This window comes from Camelus ferus, chromosome 27 (assembly GCF_009834535.1).
Source record: "Camelus ferus isolate YT-003-E chromosome 27, BCGSAC_Cfer_1.0, whole genome shotgun sequence".
Lineage (NCBI taxonomy): Eukaryota > Metazoa > Chordata > Mammalia > Artiodactyla > Camelidae > Camelus > Camelus ferus.
In genome coordinates, this window is record NC_045722.1 from 6,580,992 (window position 1) to 6,603,745 (window position 22,754).

Genomic DNA, 22,754 nt, shown 5'->3' on the forward strand with positions numbered 1-22,754 from the left:
AAGTCTGTCCATTCTCTCCCTGGTTTCTCTCAGTCTCTCTGCCTTCTCCTTCCGTTTCTCTAAGTCTGTCTGTATCTCTTTCTCACTGTCCTGTTCTGTCTAAATGTCTCTGCCTGCGTGTTTTCCCTCTGCTCTGTCTCTGTCTCTTTCTCTGCTTCTCTCTGTTTCTGTCCCTGTTCCTCTCTTGGCCTCACTCTCTTTCCGAATTTTTATCTCCTCTTGTCTCCCTTTCTCTGTTTGAGTCCTACTCCCATTCTGAGTTTCCCGATTCTTTCTATTCTTCCTAATAGATGACGACAGCCATAAAATCAAGAATGTTAGTGCTGGAGACACACACGCGTGCACACACCCTCAAATCCAATTCTCTAGAGTAGCTGATACCTATGTGGGGACCAGAGACCCTGGATGCCCAGGCTGGGCTTTTTCCCTGGCACTAGACCGCCACCTGTTACTGGCTGTCAGGATTGGTAGTGCCCAGCTGGCTGGCAGAGGCCAGGAGCCAGGCACAGGGCCCTGCCCTCCCCACCAGAGTCATAGCTCTCCAGGCCCACAGCTCGGGCCTTCCAAGACTTGTTTCTGGGAAGCCAGATTGAATTAGCTGCTGGGCCCATCTGGCCAGCCTTTGCCCTAATACCGTCTGGCAGCTCATGCCTCAATGCCAACCCCAGCCCCGTGGCCTCACGGCCAGAAATCCAATTTGCCACAGCTTAATTGAGCCCTGGACTCCCGGGGGCACTGGCCCTCAGGCCCTCCTGCCCAGCCAGCAGCAGATTTCCCGGTGATTAGGAGGAGGAGGGAAAAACGGCAGGAGCCAAGTTAATTTCAATTACCCTCATTTTCTCCCTGGAGCAGCACACACTCCTCACTAAGTGCAGGCTTTGTGTCAGCTGCACTGGACGCTGATAAGTATTAAGTATTTGGAGCACTCGGGGTGCCCTGGACGCCTTTCATTTATCTGCTGCTTGTTCAGAGGGCAGACGGTGCCCCCCGCCTGTGGGCCCCCAGCATTTAGTCCTATTTTCCAGAGGCTGGAGAAGCCACTCAGAGATACTGTCAATGCCAAGATGCCGTAGATCTAGGTCTCCCACGGTCAAGGTCCCTGGCTTCTGTCTGCTTCCGGTGGAATCAAAGACTGGGCTTTTTGGGGAAGAGGGGATAATTAGGTTTATTTATTCATTATTATAATTTTTTAAGTGGAGGTACTGGGGACTGAACCCAGGACCTTGCGCATGCTAAGCACACACTACCATTAAGCTATACCCTCCCCTCTCCAATAACGTTTTGTGACTCTAATGAGAATCACCCCTCTGCTCCCCACTGCCCATGCCCCCATCCTCCTGGAAGCTCAGCTGGAACAACCCCATCTACTGAAATGGCAGCCTGGTAGCTGTGGTCTGTGGCAGAGGGCTAGCTAAATAGGAGGCAATCACCTTTCTTCCACCTGGAGATGCTAGGTCCAGACTGCCTAGAGCTGCACTCTGTCCAGACTCAAAAATATACCAGCATCAGTCCTTGGGGGTAATCAAGTCCAACACTGAGGCCCAGAGACGGGAGGACACTTGTTCAGGGTCGTGCGGCGTCAGTGCGGAGGCTGGAGCAGAATTCCAGTTGTATAACCCTCGGTCCGGGGTCTTCCCCATCTACCTGGGGAAATGGACACCCCTGGGTGGGTGCCCACCCCAGTCCTCCCCGCCCCTCCTGACCCCCGGCCCCACCCCTGACTGAGCATGCTCACTCAGCCAATCTCTGGGAGGTGGGGTCCAAGCAGGGGCAGCTCTGTGTCAGGCCAAGTCCACCTGGCTGGATTCATGAATCCACGAGCTAAAAGGAATCTCCATGTGCAGTTCTAGAGCCTGAGTTCCTACGCAGGTGCTTGCCATCTGCCAGAGCCGCCCACCTGCTCTTGGCACAATAGCAAACACCTGAAGTTGAATCAGAAGTCAATGAGAGTTCCAAAAGTGCTGCTTGATCTCAAGCTGCTGAGACAGGGAGACGCCTCAGGGCTGCAGCCCAGGGGCCCAAGTCCTAGAAGTCCTCTGCATCCTCCAGGAGGTCCTCAGAGCTCCCCTCCCACCCAGCCTCCTTCCAGCCCCCAGAACTGCCCAGCTGGGAGTGGAGCAGGTGACGGTCCCCAGGCCCTGCATCCTGGGGGTGGGGAGAACTTGGGGACTCAGAGCAGCAGCCTGGGGGAAGAGGGGCTCTGTCAGGAGCTGGCCCAATGCTGGGAAAAGGCAGTAGGACCTGGAAATAACCTCAGGACAGAAGAAGGAGATGGCCAACACTTTTTACCATAGTTATCACTGGATTTCTTCCCATAGTGAGCACTGGGGAGGGGCTGGAGGAATGTAATGAAATCTGTCCTGTGTTTGAACCTGCCTGAACTGTCTCAGGCTGCCCCTGGTCTTGACAAGGGGCTGGGAGCCTCAGACCTTCAGCTCCAGGTGGGCCCAGCTGAAGCCTCGTCCCCACCCCCAGCTGGTCTCCTGACCACCTCCCTTGAGAGGCTTCCAGGCTCCGTGACCATCCCACAGGGAGGAAGGCAGGCCCCAGCCTCTCATCTCATCCCATGGACCCTGGCACAACAGAAGGAAAGCCAAGCACCCTGTCTGTGGTGCCAACGTGGCAGAAGTACCTCTTGGACCCACCCCCCCACCTCCAGTCAGTCCTCTGCAGTCAGGGGAGCTCGTATTGGGCCTCGGAACTTTAAAGTTTCCCCTGGACCAGCACGTCACAACTCTTTGGTCTTGGGGCCCCTTTGCACTTTTAACAGTTACCCAGGATTCCAAGCAGCTTTTGTTTCCATAAGTGACATCTATTGATATTTACCATTTTAGAAATTAAAACTGAGAGATGTTCTTAATATTTAATTTATTTTAAAATAACAAGGCATTAGAGGGAGGGTATAGCTCAGTGGTAGAGGGCATGCCTAGCATGCACGAGGTCCTGGGTTCAATCCCCAGTACCTACGATAAAAAATAAGTTAATCTAGGTACCTGCCTCCCCAAAACCAAATAAAATAACAAGTCATTACATATTAGCAGAAAGCTTTTTTTTTTTTTACATAAAATAAACATGTTTTGCTGCGTAAAGAGGTTTGGTGAGGAGAGTGGCATTGTTTTCACTTTGCAAGTCTCTTTAACATCTGGCTGGAATAGAAGACACCTGGGTTCTCATAGCTGCTTTCGTGGGTAAGTCAGTTGTAAGGTGCTGTTTCATCCCGCGTTGGTCATTCAGAAGATATCGGTTCCCTGAGTGATGTGGGTACTTTCAAAAAAAAACCCCGCATTTGTTAATACCACTACGGATCTCATCAGAAAAGTCTTCAAGTGTTGGAAAGGTGTTAAGCTTGTGGCCATGGATATAGGTTTTCCAAAATTCCCATTTCCACTGGAAAAGCTCAAATTTTATCCTTACCAACAAGGACTGTAGGTGTTTTCATTGAAGTGACGAGTTTAGTTATTTTGTTTTTGAAAAAAATGCTAGCCACATCCCCAAGTTGGAATAGCTAGAGTTTGCCTGTCAGCAGTCTTTTCAAGCAAAAATGGTGTTTCATGAAAAAGGCAGCTAGTTCAGCTCGCAACTCAAATTTTCTTTTTTGAGACATTCATCATATTTTGGAACAAAGTCATAGTGCTTTATGTCCTTTCCACTTCTTCACGTGGATTATTAAAAAATGTGGGTGAAGGGGTTGGGACTTAACAAAATTAATCTTTTTTTCCTTCATCAAGGGAAGTTGTAAACAAAACTGAACTTCATTTACTGTGAGTGTCAAGTTCATCGGGACAGGCTGATACCACTGTCTTGATGCGGGGTCAGGCACCAGCAGTTTTTCCCCTGAAAGGAAAAACTCCATTTTTCCTTTTTACATTTACTATTTCTGGTCACCAAAATGTGTAGGGAGTTTTCTTACGCCAAGCAGTTCTCAGATACCAGCTGGGTGTCTTACAATTCAACTCAATTCTGATACCTTCTAGGTAGCGACTGGTCCCACAGGTAAAGGGCTCGGCCCCACAAGACTGCCTCCCTTCAGACACCCATCCCAAGTCCAGGTTGTCGCCTGAGCTTCTGTTGACCCTCTCATCAGGTTCAATAATTTGCTAGAGCAGCCCAGAGAACTCAGGAAAAGTTTACTAGCTTGATGCCTGTCCTGTGAGGTCCCACAACTCCCAAGGGAATGATACTGATTCCAACTCTTAGTGAGGACCACTTGGCGGGAGGAGGGGTTGCTTGCTCCCTTGAGTCACCTGAGCTGCCTGTGGTCAGCACAGGATGTAAGGGTCAAGGGGGTAGGACACAGTCAGCCCACTCTGGTCCCATTCTCTCCCTTTCCCAGTCCTCCAGTCTAGATAAGGGGACCCTGAGCTATTTCATCCTCCCAAATTCCACACGCTTTTCCTAAGCGCCCTTTCCCCAAGGTCTGCAGGTAGCTGCGCCCCACTCCAGCTGGCTTACTCCCCACTCCCTGCAGTGCTCCTTTCTTTTAGCAAACCTCACGGGTACGGACTCGAGATCATTTTCTGAAAGACCTCCTGACTCCTGACAAAGCCCAGGTAAAGCCCAGGGACCTCCCGGCTGGAGTTCAACCACTTTGCCCCACAGTAGAGGGATCCTGAGCAAGCATCTGCCTCAGTCTCCCCAGCTGTACAATTTTGCAGACTCAGTCCTGGAGGTCAGAGGAGGTCGAGAAGTACCAAGCCCCGGGACGACAACCCTAAGTAGTTGGCCAGGTCCAGAAGAGCCAGTCCCGCCCTGATTGTGCAGGATCCCGCCCCTAGGGTCTCTTCCGCCCCGCCCCATCCCCGAGTGGGCGGAGCTCACAGCTGCAGCCCCAAGCTGGGCCAGGCTGGGCTCTCCGCCGGGTCCTAGTGCCCGCCATCCCCGCTGCTTCAGACCTTCGAGGCCGAGGGTACCGGAGCTCACTCGCCTGCTGGCGGCTGCCAGTGCCCGGTGGTCCGGCCGCTGAGCTGGCCTCGGCTGCCTCTCCGGGCCCCACCCATCATGAGACGCGCGCTCCCCCTGCTCCTTTTCTCTCTGGTTGCCCTTTGCGGGCCCGGTGAGTTCTTTTCAGGGAAGGAGGGAGGGGCGCCTGGGTGGGGCAGAGCCCGTTTGGACTGGCTACAGGTGGGAGGGGAGGGAGGGCGCCCAGCGGCGGCCGGAGTGGCCCGAGGTTGTGCGGGACGAATGGGGGCGTGGGCGGGGCTGAGCCCACTTGCCGAGGCAGCGGGGGCGCTCCAGGATGAGTAGGTCTTCGAGGTTTTGGGTGGGGACCACCTCTCCTCGCGGGCCGCCAGGGCCACCCTCCGTAGCCAGTGCCTTTGCGCTGGGCGGCGGGGCAGAGTGGTAACAGGTCGGCAGGCAGCTCTGCTCAATCCCAGCGCTATTGTAGAGATGCGGAAACTTTGCCACGGGGCAGGGGTAGGGGTGCCCAAATGGCCAGCCCAAGTATGTTTGGGGGTGGATCTCCTACGAAACACACTTACGGCACCACTGCCTCTGTCACTCACCCCCGTTGGGTGGTGTGCCGGACAGACAGCTTGGCTGAGGGCCAGACGGCTGAAGTGGAGCCTGCCACTCAGAAACCTGAATCTGTTCTAGGTCTCCTTGGGTGCTATGCCTGCAGACAGCATATATTTCTTACGGCCTTTACCCTATCTGAGAATCTAATGAAAGTTAGGGGAAACTCTCCCCAGTAAAATACACGCAAATTCATATGCTAACAGCACATGATCATTCCAAGGGGATCATGGATGCCCTAAAACCAACTCATGGGAAAACTCCTAGCTTTAAGGGTTTACTCACAGACAGTAGACTCTGACAACCTGGAAGGGAAATCCAGTCAGCCCTTCCCAGGCAGAGTCCAGATTCGGTGAGGATTGCCTGCTCCCAGCCTCAGTCTCCCGACCCAAGTTCCAAAGACTCTCAGCTCCTACCCTCCAGCCCAGTCTTGTCCTCCAAGCCCTTGTCAGCCTAGGGGACCAGGGCTACATCTTCCATAGACAGAGACACACCATAGGAGGTTTTGGAGGTAGGAGTTGGGGAACATTCAAGGTTCCTATAGGGAAGTGAAGATCTCACCAAATATGGTGTCTGCACTCAGTGTGTGTGTCCTATCTCTGTCACCACTTGCTGGGTGCCATTCCTTTACCCTTTCTGGGCCTCAGTTTCCCTATCTGTTCTATGGGGATGATATGCCCTGACTACATACTTGGGGACTCAGATGTACGAGTTAGTTGCAGTATTTCTTAAGCATGGTCCTGGGGCTACCTTCATCAGAAACGCCCAGTACACATTCCTGGTCCGCATCCTAGGCTCTCAGGATCAGAATCTCTGGAAATTGAGCCTGAAAATCTACATTTATACAAGTATCTAGGTGATTGTTACATGTGATTGGAGAAACTACTGTTAATATATCGCGAGCTCTTTGTAAAAGGTAAAAACCTCAATGTTAGAAAAAAAATTCATAGCTGCCTTTTAATAAATACAAATCTCTTGTTCCCTTACTCAGTTAAGGACACACGCTCCCAACTGAAAATCACTCTGCCTTTCAGATGCCCACGTAGCCAAGATTCCACTTACTTTCTGTGGTTTGTATTCCAAACCAATCGGTATTGCCTTTCCATTTTCCCGATAAAGATTTTATGATCAACTCTGCTTTTTCAAACTGTACACACACTCACATGGTTTAGAATTCCAGTTATGATCTCCTCTCAGATTGTTAACCCTTTACTGCTGGGGAGAAGTTTTTCCAGAGAAGGCCTAAGAAGGCAAGGCCCTGGACAGAGGCAAGTCGGGCCCACTCCTCCTCAGAATCATTGGGTCATGACTGACCCCTAGTGGTGGGCTCTTTGTTTAACTGTGCTGGCCCCAGGGCTGGGAGGTGACCCCTAACTGTGCCCCAGAAGCTTCCACCTATTCTGGGCCACCCCTGTCGTCTGGGAGTGAGAGACCTATTTCTTGTCTTCTGAACCAGGCAGGCCTCACAGCCATAAAGCAGCAGATTGAAAAGCCTAAACACGTGTTGTTCGAACCCTTCCCTCCCCTCTCACATACATGAGTACAAACGCAGGGGTAGGCATGAGCACACACGCGGCTCTGGGCTCCAAGGTGGCCTCTGCAGGGACGGTCTCCTTACAGGGAAGTTAGCAAGGACATGGAAGAGGGCACTTTGCCTGAATGAGCCACCTAGACCTGCCTCTGCCCCTGCCCAGGGCTCCTTGAGTAAGTTCCTTCCCCTCTTTGGTCCCAGTTTCCCCAGATGAGAAACAGAGAGTGGGCTAAATGGTCTCAAGTTTTCGGAGCCTCTAACTCTGGAGCCCATGGCTGGTCCTGAAATGGGCGAGGGTCCTTGTGGGTCAGCGGAATGCCCTGAGAGGCAGGACAGGCCCAAAGCGAGCAATGTGAGCAGCACTGGCCTCCCAGAAACCCAGGTAAACCAGCCTCCTGGGGCTGCAGAGATGTGGGATCCAGCGGCACTGCAGGGCTGGGGACCAGGAGCTACAGATTCTGACACCAGAGCTGCCCTGACATGCCAGATGGACTTGGGCAAGTCATATCCCACAGAAATGACAAGTCAGCCCAAATATATATCATAAGAGGGTACTGTGAGAGAGACCCGGCTATAGCCTGGGGCTACAGATTGGCTTCCAGGGTATTCAAGCGGATGGCCTCTGGGAGGGGGTCCAGGGTATGAGAGGCAGGGACTCAGAATGTAGGCCAAGCGTCCACAGGACCCCCTCTGGACAGCCTGGGGCAGTTTGGGGGAGGGACAGCAGGCAGCAGGTGCGCTGGGAGCATCTTTCACAGGCACTAAATATTGCATCTGCTCCAGATAGGCAATGAGTTGGAAAGTGTATGGAGCAGGCAGGGTGGTGGCTGCTCCCTGTGGCCGTGTGTCCAGCCCAGCACCCACCCAGGAGGCCACCTCAGTGGACTGAGGTCGGGCAGTTTGCACTCTGGGCCCTCTGGCTGAATACGGCCGGAGGGGTTTGGTAAGACAGTGAACTGGCCCTTCAGGGGAGGAAGTAATCCCAGTCCTGGGCCTGGTGAGCCCAGGGATCCACCCCTACCCCCTCCGCTTCCCTTATTCCCTTATCCTTCCCCCTCTGCTGTCCCCCCGCCCCTCCCACACACACACCACTTCCTCTGCAGACTCTCATGTCTTCCCCAGCTCCTGGGGTCGCCTGCTCAGGTGTCACCGACCTCCTTCTGAGGCTCCCCCTTTCCAAGACCCCTCCACCTGCCCTTACCCGAAGACACCAGAGTTCCTGAACCTCACCTTCACTCCTAGATGTGTGACGGACATGGACAAGACCCAAATACCACGTGGCAAGAGCTCTGGGTGTGAAGAGGGGCAGATCTGCGGCTCTGGGTCAGGCTCCCTGCAGGAGGCTGCATTTGCTGGGTCTTGAATATGGCTGTGAGCCCAGACCTCTCCTTTAAGCTTCAGACCAGGAGCCAACTGCCAGCTGGACCCCTCCCTCTGTTTGGTGTCTGAAAGGCACCTCACACTCTGTAGGGCCGAGTCTGAGCCCAGGAAACTCCCCAAAGCCCAGGCCTTTCCTCTTTCAGTGAAAGCATCACAATGCTCCCAGCTCTGCACACAAACCCATGTCGGAGGAATCTCTCTCCTCCACTCACTACGCCGGGGGCTCTCCGAGGGCAGGAGCCTCTCAATTTTGTGCTTGCTGTCCTCCCCAGTATGTAAGCAGTGCCTGGCACAGGACAGACACTCAGATATTTGATGGCGAGTGGCCTGGGGACAGTCCTGGCAGAAAAGTGTGCTCGAAGACTAAGAAGTGAGACAGTAAAGGTCACGTGGGGAAAGGAAAACAGTGTCTATGGCCAAAATACAGAGTGCCTGGACACAGAGGCGGAGAGGCCAGGAAAGACCAGGCTGAGGCAGAAACGCCGGTGTCAGGGCAAGGGGCTGGGGATGCCAAGCCGCAGCACGCGGGTTGGAAGCCTGCCTACAGCTCTGAGAGGCCACGGGCAGGGATGGGCTCCGGTCCTCTTGCTGTAGGAAGACCGCCCTGGCGCTGTGTGGTAAATGATGGCAGGGCAGAGCTGGGGAGGGGAGACCGGCAAGGAGGCTACTGGAAGAGCCCAAGGCAGGGTGGTGAGCCCAGACCAGGGCTGGAGGGGTGCAGATGGGAGAACAAACTGAGAGACTTGGAAAGTAGGGTAGACAGAACTGGGCGGCCACTTGGATGAACCAAAGGAGGGTCAGGAATAGATGCTCAGGTTTTGGACCAGGTGTCTGGAGCGTGGGCTGCCATTCATTGCTAGAGGGAACAGGGGGAGGAAGATGCAGGGCATGGGAGGAGACAGCTGAGCTCTGTCTTGGATAGATTTAATTTGAAGTCCCCAAGGAGGAGCAGGCCTGCCGGCACCTTAGCTGCTCCAGCCAGCCCTGGGCTCCCTGACCCTCACAGCTCTCCCCTTCGTTGCCATGAGCAGCAGTGGGGATCAGCAGGGTGAGGACCTAGCAGGTCTGACTCTGTATTTTCCCAGGGGACGGCCGCGTGGCCAACGCTGAGGAGAAGCTCATGGACGACCTTCTGAACAAAACCCACTACAACAGCCTGATCCGCCCAGCCACCAGCTCCTCCCAGCTCATCTCCATCCAGCTGCAGCTCACCCTGGCCCAGCTCATCAGCGTGGTAGGTGCAGGGGCAGCTGTGCCTCAAGGCTCAGGAGGAGAGGCACGGTGGGTTTTCGGGGCCCAGGCCAGGTCTCCAGAAAAGGAGTGGCAATCCAGTGTGCAGGGCTGGGAGCTGGGCAACTTGGGATTGGCTTCTGATATTACCAGGACTCCTGGACAAAGCCCTAGATTGTTCACCTGATCTTTTTCCATATGCATAAATTAAGGAATTTAATCTAAAGTTTGAGAGCCCTGACTCTGCCTCTAAGTTATGATTCTTTCATTCCAAAAATGCTGTCTGCACCTTTGCATGCGGCCTTCTCTTTGCTGGGGGTGTCCTGCACACTTTGTGCACTCTCGTTTCACAGTTCAGCGCCACCTGCACACCCGTGATCTCAATCTCAGTTCAGATGCTTTGGCTTCAAGTGACAGAACATCCAACTATGAGTGCCTGAAACAATAAGGACATCTGTTTTATCACATAACAAGCGAGCAGGCTGATCGTTTCAGTGTTGGTCACGGCAGTAATTCAATGATGTCAGGATTCTGTGATTCTCTTGTTTTCTCCCCCATGACCATGAGATGATAGCCAAGGTTCCAAACAAAATCTTCACATGACAATGTGGCAGTAAATGGCAAATCCTTTCTTGAGCCCTTTTTTGAGTAAGAGAAAACCTTTCCCAGAGACCTGCCCTCTAGGCTGCCCCTAGCTCTCGACGGCCAGGGCTACAGCTCATGCCTAAGCCTTAACTGATGATCGGCTGGAGGAATGGAATTAGCATGGTTAGCTAAGACTTAGCAATACATGGCGAAGAGGCTGGAGAAGGGACCATGAAATTCATGAGTATCCAATATTTAACAAAGTCATAGTTTTATTAACAAAAGTTGTGAGCGGGGAAATGACCACTGGGGAGGCAGCCAATGGGCCTGCCACAGACAGGTAGGCCTCCAACACGGCCATACATGCCTCTTCCTTCTGTCCTGTTCTCTCCCCCAGCCTGCTCAGCAGGTGACTTTGCATACCCTCTACCTGTCAGAGGAAGTAGGAACTAGGTTGCAGAAACTGATGGGCACAGAGGCCCAGGTGCAGGGACAGGATGAGAGGCAGCTGCTGCATCCTTCTAGCCAGCTGGGTGAGGGATCTGGATAAATGAGGGCGGTCACTGCAGGTTTGGAAGTGAAGAATGGATTAGAGCCAGCAGTAGGGTTTTTGGATCTTGATGTGTGGATTGTGTGGATGTGGGGCCGGGTGGGGGCTGCTGAGGAAGGCTGGGGTACTTGGGAGTTCCCCTTCTGCTGTCTCTGAGTTGGGGGTGCCCAAGGGACACATGGCTCATTGTGAATCTTCCCTGTGTAGCCCTGTCCACGTCCCTAGGCACAGTTTGGTACCTGGCTCCTAGAAGCAGCTCTGTGGGGAGTGTTCCCAGGCAGGGTACTGTGACCAGCCATGGGGCAGGAGATAACCAAGGGGGCTGGACCTCCTCTGCTCCGGGGGCTGCCTTCTTACCCCCAAGCCTCTCTCCCTAGCACACTTGGCCCTACAAACCCAGCCCATCCAACCTACAGCCCTCAAGAAGGCTTTGGCCAAATTAATGGCCGGCTCCCTCCCCTGGGAGGAAGCGCAGCCCAAGAATGGGGGAGGGGTGGAAAGCCTGTGCTCTCCGTCCTCCCCTCCGCTGGCAGCTGGAAGGAAGTAGCGCTGCCAGCCAGGCCGCTCCCTGGCTGGTGTCTGAGAGTTATTGTCCAGCCAAGGGCTTTTTGCTTAATGGGGTGAGCCCAGCTGCTGCCCCACAGCTGCCGCCCCGGGGAGGGTGGGCAGGCAGGCAGCTCTGGCCACGCTTCCAGGCTCAGGCTGCCCCTGACAGACCTGCTCTGTGGGCGCTGTGAGGGAAGAGAGGTTACCAGAAGGAGGAGGGCACCCAGCCTCTGGCCCCCAAGCCTGTGGGTGCAGCAGGTGAGCTGCCCTAATCGGGAAAGGCTGTGTATGGAACAAATGGCAGGTCTGAGGGTTGATTTTCCCTTTTTGTGTTCCAGGGTTTAGGTTTCCAGGAGGCGGAGTAATAGGCGTAACTAGTTTAAAGACGGACGTTTCCTAGGCAGCAGGCAGGCAGTTTGTGCTGTGTAAGGCCAGGGGAGGCCAGGGTCTTGAACCAGCGTCCTCAGGCAGATTCAGCAGTTGCTGGGGGAGTAAAGGGGGCTGAAGGACAGGACTAAGGGACAAGAGAACTTTCTGGGTGACAGCAATGTTCTACACATTGAAAAGGAGGTGGGTTACCCAGATAATGCATTTGTTAAAACATCAAATTGTATGCTTAAGATCTATGCATTTCACTGTATGTAAATTATACCTCAACTCAAAAAAATTTTTTAAGACAGATGAAAGTTTTCAGCTTTCAGTAATGACAGAGTATCTTATTGCAGATCGACTTTTCCACAAGAACAATTAGAAAAGCCAGACAAAAATGCCTCCCCTCCCCTAAATCTATTTGAAGGTCTTGGAGAGCTCAGCTAGGACTCGAGGGACCAGGATTCAGGAGGTGACTCTGTCAGTCTCTGGTGCTTTTCCCTTCATTTGAAGATTGGTAAGCACTGGAGGGCCAAGGGGCTAGGGAGCTGAGCACAAAGTAGTGGCCAAGGGGCTGAAAGGCCAGCTGAGTGCTTGGCACTCTTACGGGGCTGGGATGACACAAATTGGAACTGGAGCCCCACTAAGGAGATGGGGCCTTGGTGGGGACCTTAAAAGGATCACCCCTCAGAGTCAAATGAATCAAGAGCAGGCCGGCCGCCACAAATAAAAACTAAAACCTGCTTTGAACCAGCTCAGTCACAGATGAGATGAAGGGGCCCCCCTCTAACTGCTTGCCATAAAGCCAAAGTCAGTCCTCCCTGGAGGCAGATAAAGTCAGATGAAAACTTAATAGGCAGGCAATAACACAAGATGAAACAAGAAAAAAACAGGAAAAAGAAGAGAAACAGACTCATAGATGATTCAAACACTGGAGTCATCAGACATAGGCTTTACAATAACTGCCATTAAGATGGTAAATTAGCTCAGCGGTCGAGTGTGTGCCTAGCACGCACAAGGTCCTGGGTTCAATTCCCAGTATGTCTGTTAAATAAATAAATAAACCTAATTACCTCCCCCCATTAAAAAAAAAAGATGGTAAATTTTATGTTATGTGTACTTTACTGATATTAAAAATAAATAAAATAAATTTTCTTAAAAAGAAAATACTGTGCATTACTGTGTTCAAGAAACTTATAATGATGGAGAATTTAAAATTTATTGCATGGGCTGAATAGCGGATTGGTCATAGCAGAAGAGAAAGTTAATGAACTGGAAGAGAGGTCAACTGAAAATACCTAGACACATAGCAGCACTACTTACAACAGCCAAGACATGGAAACAGCCTAAACGTCCACCAACAGATGACTGGATAAAGAAGATGTGGTATATTTATACAATGGAATACTATTCAGCCATAAAAACCAACAACATAACTCCATTTGCAGCAACATGGATGTTCCTGGAGAATGTCATTCTAAGTGGAGTAAGCCAGAAAGGGAAAGAAAAATACCACATGAGAGCGCTCATATGCAGAATCTAAAAAAAAAAAAAAAAGAGAGAGAGAGAAAATACCTGGACAAATGATAGAAAAAAAGGATGGAAAATACAGAGGAGATTCAAGAGGCTCTATGGCTGTTTATGAGGCACAAATACAAAGAAAATCATATCCAGGTGCATAGCACTTAAACTCCTGACAAGCAAAGACAAAGAAAATCTTAAAAGCAGTCAGAGGGGAAACAAAAGTTAGGAGCAACAATAAAACTAACAGCTGAAAATGGAAGCCAGAAAATTAAATGACATTTTATAAATGCTGCAAGAAAAAGCTGCAAACCTAGAAGTAGACAACTATAAAAATATAATTCAAAAATGAAGGATAAATAAAGATGTTTTCAGACCAAAAAAGAAAAAATGGAGAATTTAACCCAAGAAGACCCAGTAGTAAAGGATGCTCTTCAGCAATAAGGAAAAGGATCCCAGATGGAAGCACAGAAATACAGGAAAGAAGGAAGCACAACAGGAAGGGTGGATTTGAATTGATACTGACACTATAAAACAAACAAAAGTCTTGCAAGATTTTAATTACATGTAGAACTAAATACAGACAATAGCCCAAGAGTAAGGAAGGGGTAGATGGAACTGAAATGTTCTAAAGTTCTTGCCTTGTTCTGGAAGTGGTTAAAAGTAGATTCTCATTTATACTAGATTCTAAAAAAACAAGTATATGCATACTGTTGTCTCCAGGGTAACTATGAAAAGAAGAGTCACGTTAATGTGGGAAGAAATGGAATAATAAAATAGTTAATCCAAAATAAGGCAAGAAAAGAGAGAAAGGGAATAAACAGAAAACAGATAGGTGGTAGGTTTAAACCCAGATTTATCAGTAACTACACTAAATGTAAATACCCTAAATACTCTGATTAAAACAAGACAACTGGGGGAAAAAGACAATTGGAATGCATCCTCTCTCTCCTCTTCCCACCTACGCTTCAACAGCCTGGAATGTGGGCATAATGGCTGGAGCTGCAGCAGTCATTGTGGACTATCTGCAGATGAGGGCCACACTCTAGGTGTGGTAGAGAAGAAAGCTGGAAGGAATCTGGGTCCCTAAGGACTCTGTAGAGCAAAACCACCATATACAGGCATACCTCAAAGATACTGCAAGTTTGATTCCAGATGACCACAATTCAGTGAATGCCACAATAAAGCGAGTCACATGAATTTTTCGGTTTCCCAGTGCATATAAAAGTTATGTTTACATTATGCTGTATTCAATAGAATTATGTCTAAAAAAAGTACATACCTTAATTTAAAAATACTTTATTGCTAAAAAAAATACTTTATTGCTAAAATACTTTATTGTTAACCATTATCTGAACCTTCAGTGAGCTATAATATTTTTGCAGCAGTGATCAAAGATCACTCACTAATCACAGATCACCAAAACCAATAGAACAATGAAAAAGTTTAAAATATTGCAAAAATTACCAACATGTGACCCAGAGACACAAAGTGAGCAAATGCTGTTGGAAAAAATGGTGCCAATAGACGCTCCACAGAGAGTTGCCATGAATCTCCAATTTGTGAAAAACACAGTATCTGTGAAGCACAGTAAAATGAGGTGTGCCTGTGTGCCCAAACTGCTACGAGAGAGAAATAAACTTGATTCAAGCCAGTGTTAGTCTGGCTCTCTGTTACGGGCAACTGAACCTTTTTTTTCTACTGATATGCTTTCCTAGTTGAGGGTTCAGGAAAGGGTCCTGGAGGAAGTGACTCCCAAGCTGAGATCATGATGCTGGAAGTTATCTTGGTGAAGAAGAGGCAGGGAAAATGGTACAGACTGAGAGCACAAGGCACATTCAGAGAACTAAAGAAGGCCGGGGCAGGGCAGGCAGAGTACAGAGCAAAGGTGAAATGAAGCTGGGAAAGCTGGCAAGGCCTTGCAGACCCTGTGAAGGAGCTGGATCTTTATTTCATACATGCAGAAAGCCATAGACGTGACCTAAGTAAAGACAGGATTAAGGGGGAAATGGCAGGAACTCTGGAAGTTTCTTTTGGCTGCATAGGAAGAATGGGTGTGTGGATGGGGTGTGTGTGTGCAGAGTGGACACAGACCAGCTGGGGGGTCTTGCAGTGGTCCAAGTGAGAAAGAGATTATGGTGGTCTGGATCATTGTGGTAGGGTTCTTGTATTCTTCAGAAAATATTTATTGCACATCTGACACATCCCAGGTACCCTTCTAAGTGCTGTCTTGCCCTCAAGGAACTTAGATTCTAGTAGGACGTGGCACAAAATACCCCAGTAGAGGTTCCAGTGGTGATAAAAGCGAAGAAAAATAAAGCAGGGTGAGAGAGAGAGGGAGACAGGTGCTATTTTATGTAGAAAGGTCACGGAAGACCTGAAAAAAGTGAGAGGGTCAGCTGTGTGGATTTCCAGGAAGAGGGAACGGCATGTGCAAAGGCAGAAGCCAAAAGACAAGTGTAGCTGAAATGGGATGAGCAGATGGCAGAGCAATGAGATCTGCTGATCATGGCGGGCCTTGGAGGCCTGGGGCAGGACATCGGCTTTCCATTTGGAGGAGATGGGATGGGAGTAGAGGGTTTCAGCACAGCGACATGGCCTGAGGAGTTAAGATTTTGAAAGGATCAGCCTGGCTGTTCTGTAGGGGATAACCAAAGGCAGGCCAGGGCAGAGCAGGAAGAGCAATCAGGAGGCTACGGCAGAGGTCCAGGCATTGGACAATTGTGGCAGCAGAGATGGAGAGAAGCAGACACATGTGAGACTTGTGTAGGGGACACAACCTACAGGACTTACTAATGACCAGACAGCAAGGTGTCGGCGACAACCGCCAGGTTTCTGGCTTTGAGTGGTATGGCTGGGGGTGCCACTTACAGAGAGGGCAATGCCAGTGGAGCCCTGAGAATGGGTAAAAGATCATGAGCTTTGAGTCACCCTGGCTGTGAAATACATCTGAGCCGTTAGAGAGATGTCAGCTGGGCGATTAGTCACACGGCCCAGAGCTCAGAGCCTTTCACTTGAGAAAGTGGGATCTGTTTGTGAGGGCGCCTCCCGCTCGCTGAACTGATAGCCCCATTTCCCTCCCCAGAATGAACGAGAACAGATCATGACCACCAACGTCTGGCTGAAACAGGTAAGTGCCCTGCAGGGCCCCCAGCCCAGGAGGCATTTCCTCCAGGGCTGCCCCTTGGCTGCGAGGAGCCTACAAGTGACGGGGCCTCGCCTGTCTGCTCAGGAGTGGACGGACTACCGCCTGGCCTGGAACAGCTCCCGCTACTGAGGGCGTGAACATCCTGAGGATCCCCGCGAAGCGCGTCTGGCTGCCTGACATCGTGCTTTACAACAAGTGAGTGGCCGGGCTGGCCAAGGTGGGTGAGGGCCGGGCCCTGGGTCCTCCAGTCCTGAGTCCAGCCCTGGGCCCCATCGGTGCTTCACCCAGGCTTCAGGCTGTGAGGCTGCAGGAGGATTAGAGATGAGCAGAGCCAGCACCCTCAGCCCCAGGTGGGGAATCGGAGTCCCAGAGACAGGGAGGGTCTTGTGACTCACTCAGGCACAGCTGGGACCCGGACCAGCATCCTGACTCTGAGCCCAGTGCTCTTTCTGTCCCCACACTGACCTTTTGACCTTCAGTTGCTTTGTCCGTGTTGGTAGCATTGACTTAATATGCATAAATATCGCAGGTAGATGGAGGGGGCTAGAGAGACTTCCCGGGTTGTAGTTATACCAGCAGAAGCATGAAATGATGATGAGCATGTGGTCTAAAGACAGAAAGACCTGCCTTCAACTCGTAGCTCTACTGCTTACTTGTTTTCTGACCTTTTAAGAAGTCAATTCACTTCTATGAGTCTTGGTTTTTCCCGTCTGTAAAATGGGGGTGATATTAATACCTACCTCACTGGATGATTATGAGGTTTAAAAGAGTTAATCCACATGAAGCCTGCTGCTGCTTCATGGCAGGGCTCTCTGCACCATGCAGTTGCCAAGTAAAGCGGGCCTTTCCAGAGAGGACATGGGGGTTGGAAGAGGGATTAGTGAGAAAGTATCCCGCAGGGCTCTTTGGTGAGTTCTGAGAACAGCCAGCCCTCATCTATGGATTTCATGAGGTTCTCCTCCATGCCCTGCCCCCGCCCCCAGCGCTGATGGGACATACGAGGTGTCTCTCTACACCAACGTGGTGGTCCGCTCCAATGGCAGCATCCTGTGGCTGCCCCCTGCCATCTGCAAGAGTGCCTGCAAGATCGAGGTGAAGCATTTCCCCTTCGATCAGCAAAACTGCACCCTCAAGTTCCGCTCCTGGACCTACGACCACACGGAGATCGATATGGTCCTCAAGTCGCCCACCGCCAGCATGGATGACTTCACACCCAGTGGTGAATGGGACATAGTGGCCCTCCCCGGGCGAAGGAATGTGAACCCGCAGGACCCCAGCTATGTGGACGTGACTTACCACTTCATCATCAAGCGCAAGCCCCTCTTCTACACCATCAACCTCATCATCCCCTGCGTGCTCATCACCTCGCTGGCCATCCTCGTCTTCTACCTGCCGTCCGACTGTGGCGAGAAGATGACGCTGTGCATCTCTGTGCTGCTGGCGCTCACCGTCTTCCTGCTGCTCATCTCCAAGATCGTGCCACCCACCTCCCTCGATGTGCCACTCATCGGCAAATACCTCATGTTCACCATGGTGCTGGTCACCTTCTCCATAGTCACCAGCGTCTGTGTGCTCAATGTGCACCACCGCTCACCCAGCACACACACCATGGCGCCTTGGGTCAAGCGCTGCTTCCTGCACAAGCTGCCCACCTTACTCTTCATGAAGCGCCCCTACAGCAGTCCTTCCAGAGTCCCCCAGCCCAGCCAGGCTCGCCTGACCAAGTCTGAGGCCACCTGCCACCACCTCGGCCACGGGCCCCACCAGCTCCTCCAACCTCTACAGGAACTCCATGTACTTTGTGAATCCTGCCTCTGCAGCAACCAAGTCTCCAGCTGGCTCCGGCTCGGCAGGTATCCCCAGGGATTTCCGGCTGAGGTCTTCTGGGAGGTTCCAGCAAGATGTGCAGGAGGCTTTAGAGGGCGTCAGCTTCATTGCGCAGCACATAGAGAGTGACGATCAAGACCAGAGTGTAAGTTGCTAGCCCAGCCCCCAACACCTGCCCAGTGGAAGAAGCTCGAATAATATCGCCAGTTTCCCATTTCCTGCAGTTAATTCATGAGACAAGGGCTTCCAAACTCTTCGTTTGAATAAGAAATCCACAACTGAAATGAGACTTATTCTAGTTTCGTGCATCAGGGGAGATGAAGGAAGTACCAGTCATCCTTTTGTGTTTGTTTTGGGACAGCAGAGCCTGAGATGAGGACTGAGCAGAGGCAGTTTATATGAGAAGTGATCTCAGGAAGCGCAATGAGGAAGTGGGGAACAGGAGACAGGGAAAGGAGGAAAGCCAGTGTGGGTATTAGTGAGATGATTCTGGGGTCCCTAAGCCCTGGGGCTCATCCAGTTGGGGACTCTCTGTGGAAGGTGGGGAACAAGCCTGAGAATCATCCCCTGGGAGGGAGGAGGGTATTTGCCCATCAGCTCCCATCTTCCATGGGCCAAGCAGCCTTGGGGCGTTAACTCCCCTGCACTTCTTGGTTATGCCAGCTGGCCGTGGAGCAAGCACCTTTGCTGCTGTAGGAAGCCCTGGGGGAAAGAAAAGAGAAGCAGGCTTGAAGTGGGAGGCTGTCCGTGGGCTGAAAATGATTCTGTCTTTAAGGGCACAGGTGGGTCGGTGCACCGAGGGCATCTGCCCCCGTGCTTGTCAGGCTTGTCATGAAGCCACGCAAACACTTACAGCTTTTATAGTACAGAACCATCCATTTAAATATTACTGCTATCAGGGAAATAAATGATCGAGTAGGGTGACTACAATTACAGATTCCTGAAAAGAGCTTAAGTTTACTTTCACAGGGCAAAGCAGCGAGTTTAGGCATCTCAACCGACTCCTTTGAACAAATCACTCTTCAAAGGACAGTTTTATAATAACTAAACACAGAATGTGATATTAACGGTTAGAAATTTTCACACAGGTTTCCAAACAGGCAGGAGAACAAGTCTCAGAGTCTTGTGAATGCTCTCATTTTAGCACCTCATCAGATCAGATTCTTTGTACAGGTTTTCACGGCACAGCACGCAGCTGCTTGGGGGGAAAGAGGGCATTGCCATGTTCTTACCTTCCTGCGAGTCTTTTTCAACTAGCTGCATTCTCAAGGGAGGACACGGGGGTTCCATTAGTTCGTGCGGAGAGAAAAGAGCAGGGCAGAAAAGCTCCCAAATTACACTGTGAATAAAGAAAGAAGAGATTGCTCACCAGCGGAATGTAGGACGCAAGCTCTTCTACGCCCTTGTCCTCAGAGCGCGGTCCCCGGACCTGCTGCATCGGTCTTGCCTGGGAGCTGGTTAGACGCAGCATCCGAGGCTGCTGCACAGACCCCCTTGGGCAACTTGTCAAACTAGAGTTTCGAGGCCACCTGTTCTGACAGAGCTGGGATCTGCTCAGTGGTTCTGGGGCACCTGTAGGTTGAGAGGCCGGTCTCCGGCACCCCTGGCTGAGCCGGCACCCACCCTGAGCTTTCTCTTCTAAAGGTCTCATGCACCTCTTGCTGTTTCTAACTAGTTAATTAAAAGTTAATTAAAAGCATCTTCTGGGAAAGAGCCAGGCAGGACCCACAGTTATCATAATCACCAGCGTTCATTGATCTCCAGCCACACATTAGGCCCTGTGCCAGGACCAGACATCCGTTACTCCTGACTCTCCCAGGAACCTGTGAAGTGGCATTTACTTGAACCTCCATTTTACAATAGAGGAAGTTAGGTCCAGAGAGGCTCGTTGACTTGCCTAAGGTCACACAGCTGGCACAGAGCAGAGCCAAGCTCCATACCCAGCTCTTTCTGATGTCCTTAACCTTTCTTGCCCTTCCCAGTGCCTTGCCCTGCCCTGGCACGTGGTGGCCTTTTTGGTTGATCAATTTTCTCATGTTGAGCTGGAGAAAGGAGACTGTCTTCCCTTCCAGAGCATGCCCGCCCCTAAGCCAGCCCAGGCTGTTCCTCATCCTTAGCACTTTCGCCCTCCCTGACGATTAACTGGTCACCATAAATAGCATAAAAATATAAAAAGGGGGGAAGGCACACATGCGCAAGAACACACACACAGTCGTTTGCAATTAGGGCTGTCAGAAAGAAACCCAAGGTGAGGGCAGTGCTGTGCGGAGAGCCTGCAGTGCTTGCCACATCTGGGACACAGGCAGCAGTTGTGTTTCACTGGGGGTGTGGGGCTGGCTGACCAGGGAGGGAGGTGCACAGCGCTCACCAGGGCTCTGGCAAATTGGGTCACCGACACCAGCTTGCCCTTCATTGCCCAAATTTCCAGCTCCAGCGCCTCTGCTGTGCTCTGCTGATCCAGCCACTAGCTAGCCACGAGGGAAAGTACGTAGGAGAACCCAGCCAGGCCGGATGTGAAAGCGGGCGTGGGCGAGGGGGAGCAGGATGCTGGGGCCTCTGGGTCATCTCCCCTCCACCTCCCTCCCCGGCCAAGGAGGCAGGCACATCTGTGGTGGCACCCCTGGAGGCCAGCCAGGTTTCTGCCAATCCTCCACCCCACAGCTGGATCTGAGAAGACCAGAGAGCAGGGGCTGGAGAGAGGGTGAGAGTCGGGGAGGTGGGCGGTGGGGAGAAACCCAGGTGATGTGGCTGGAGGCTGGGTCTTAACTACAAGAACTAGCAGACACCGCTCATCACAGAGCTGAGCAAATTAAACAGCAGGATTTCAGGTGTCCTGCAGGCCCCACTGCATAGCCCCCACTCAGCCAGGTGCACCCCAAGTCTTCCTTTGGGTGAAGCCAGCTCAGGCAGGGGGCTTGGGGTGAAAACGGGGGCAGGAGCCTTGTGATCCTCATCCCCCTTATTTATAATCGAATTTGGCTTCAGATCACACTCTGCGGTATTAATAGCCCCTTTCATTCCTAACCTTTCCATACAGTTCAGTTCCCAGGGGCTCCATGGTGCCACCGGGGCAGGCAGGGGGGGATTAAGGACCCGAGAGGCACAGCTGAGAGGACAGCCTCAGACTCAGAACTTGCCACTCCAAGTGCTAAGTGGCTTGTGGGGTCCTTGGCCCGAGAGTGAGGCCCCAATGTTGGGGGGAAGAGGGAAAGCAGGGAGGACCCCCACGCTCAGCCCCTGTAACCGGCCCCTCTGTCTGCCCACAGGTCATCGAGGACTGGAAGTACGTGGCCATGGTGGTGGACCGGCTGTTCCTGTGGGTTTTCGTGGTTGTGTGCGTGCTCGGCACTGTGGGCCTCTTCCTACCGCCCCTCTTTCAGACCCACACACCTTCCGAGGGGCCCTAGGCTGTCTCGCATGTCTAAGGCCCCCAGCCTGTGGGGCACGGTGATGTGAGTGGCCAGGTGGACAGTTTGCTGCTCCCTTCTGGCTCTCGGCTGAAGAGGCCCTGAACAAATGAGTCTGTCAGTCCCATCATACAGCCATGGCCATGGGAGGAGCAAGGATGTGGGGCCTGGACTGTCCTCTGTGAAGGCCTTGGAGGAGCCCCAAGAAATCCCTGCAGGAGGGTCTCCGGACACCTGAATTCTGGCCTGTCTTCCTTCCCTGAGGCAGGCTCTGGGGATAAAGATCAGCATAACTAGAGCATCCACTGTGTGCCAGGCATCTTGCCTGCAGCCCACCCCACCTCTCACTCCATCTCCCTCCACTCCTCCTTGTCCACTAGGTTCAATGAGCTTCTTTTAGTCCTTCACATGCTTCAAGATCTTCCCAGCTTAGAGCCTCTGCATTGGCTGTACGTCCTACCCGAACCTTCTTCTCCTGATGCCTCCTAAGCTCTTCTTACGGCTGCATCATTCAGGCCTCTGCTCCTATCAGTTATTTGTCCAGTGTCACCTTCCCCAGTCACTCATTCCAAAGCATTCTCCCCCACAGCCATGTTACCTTCCTCCAGCGCCTCTCGGTACCCGAGGCTTTCATTTGGCAGCGTTGTTTATTGTCCACATCTCACCCACTAGAGTGTGAGCTCCCTGAGAGCAGGGACCTGGCCCTTGGTGTTTGCTGCAGTATCCCCAGGGCCTAGGATGGAGCTCAGCACAGAGCAGATGCTCAATAAATGTTTGCTGAATGAATACATGGCTCCTTTTTCTCCTTCAAGCCCAGATGCCCCCTCCTCTGAGCAGCTTTCTCTGCCTCCTGCCACCTGAAGGGAATGGCTCTCTCCTCCACACTTAACCCTGGTCACATTCCGCTTTTTATATGGGCTGGGTCAGGTGTGTCTGCCTTACAAATGCTCTGATTGGTTTTCCCCCACATACTATATTTTGCACAGTACCTAGCACGTAGTAGGCACTCAAAATATTGTGGAATGGAGGACTTAAAAAATCTATTTAAAAAATTATTATACAATAAGTGGACTTTTTATGTACCATTCTATTAATTTTAACACACATATAGATACATGTAATCAGGATACAGGAGACATATCACCC

General features: G+C 51.7%; 1 protein-coding gene across 1 annotated transcript; it reads left to right on the forward strand.

Annotated features, from left to right (window-relative positions):
• Positions 1-4,834: 4,834 nt before the first annotated feature.
• CHRNB4 (cholinergic receptor nicotinic beta 4 subunit) lies at positions 4,835-22,379 on the forward strand. Its single transcript, XM_032469013.1, is given in 8 exon segments — positions 4,835-5,053; positions 9,511-9,659; positions 16,312-16,356; positions 16,459-16,500; positions 16,502-16,569; positions 17,358-18,111; positions 18,113-18,346; positions 21,468-22,379. Coding segments are annotated over 8 exon segments (1,488 nt in total). The 5' UTR covers positions 4,835-4,998; the 3' UTR covers positions 21,609-22,379.
• Positions 22,380-22,754: the final 375 nt, after the last annotated feature.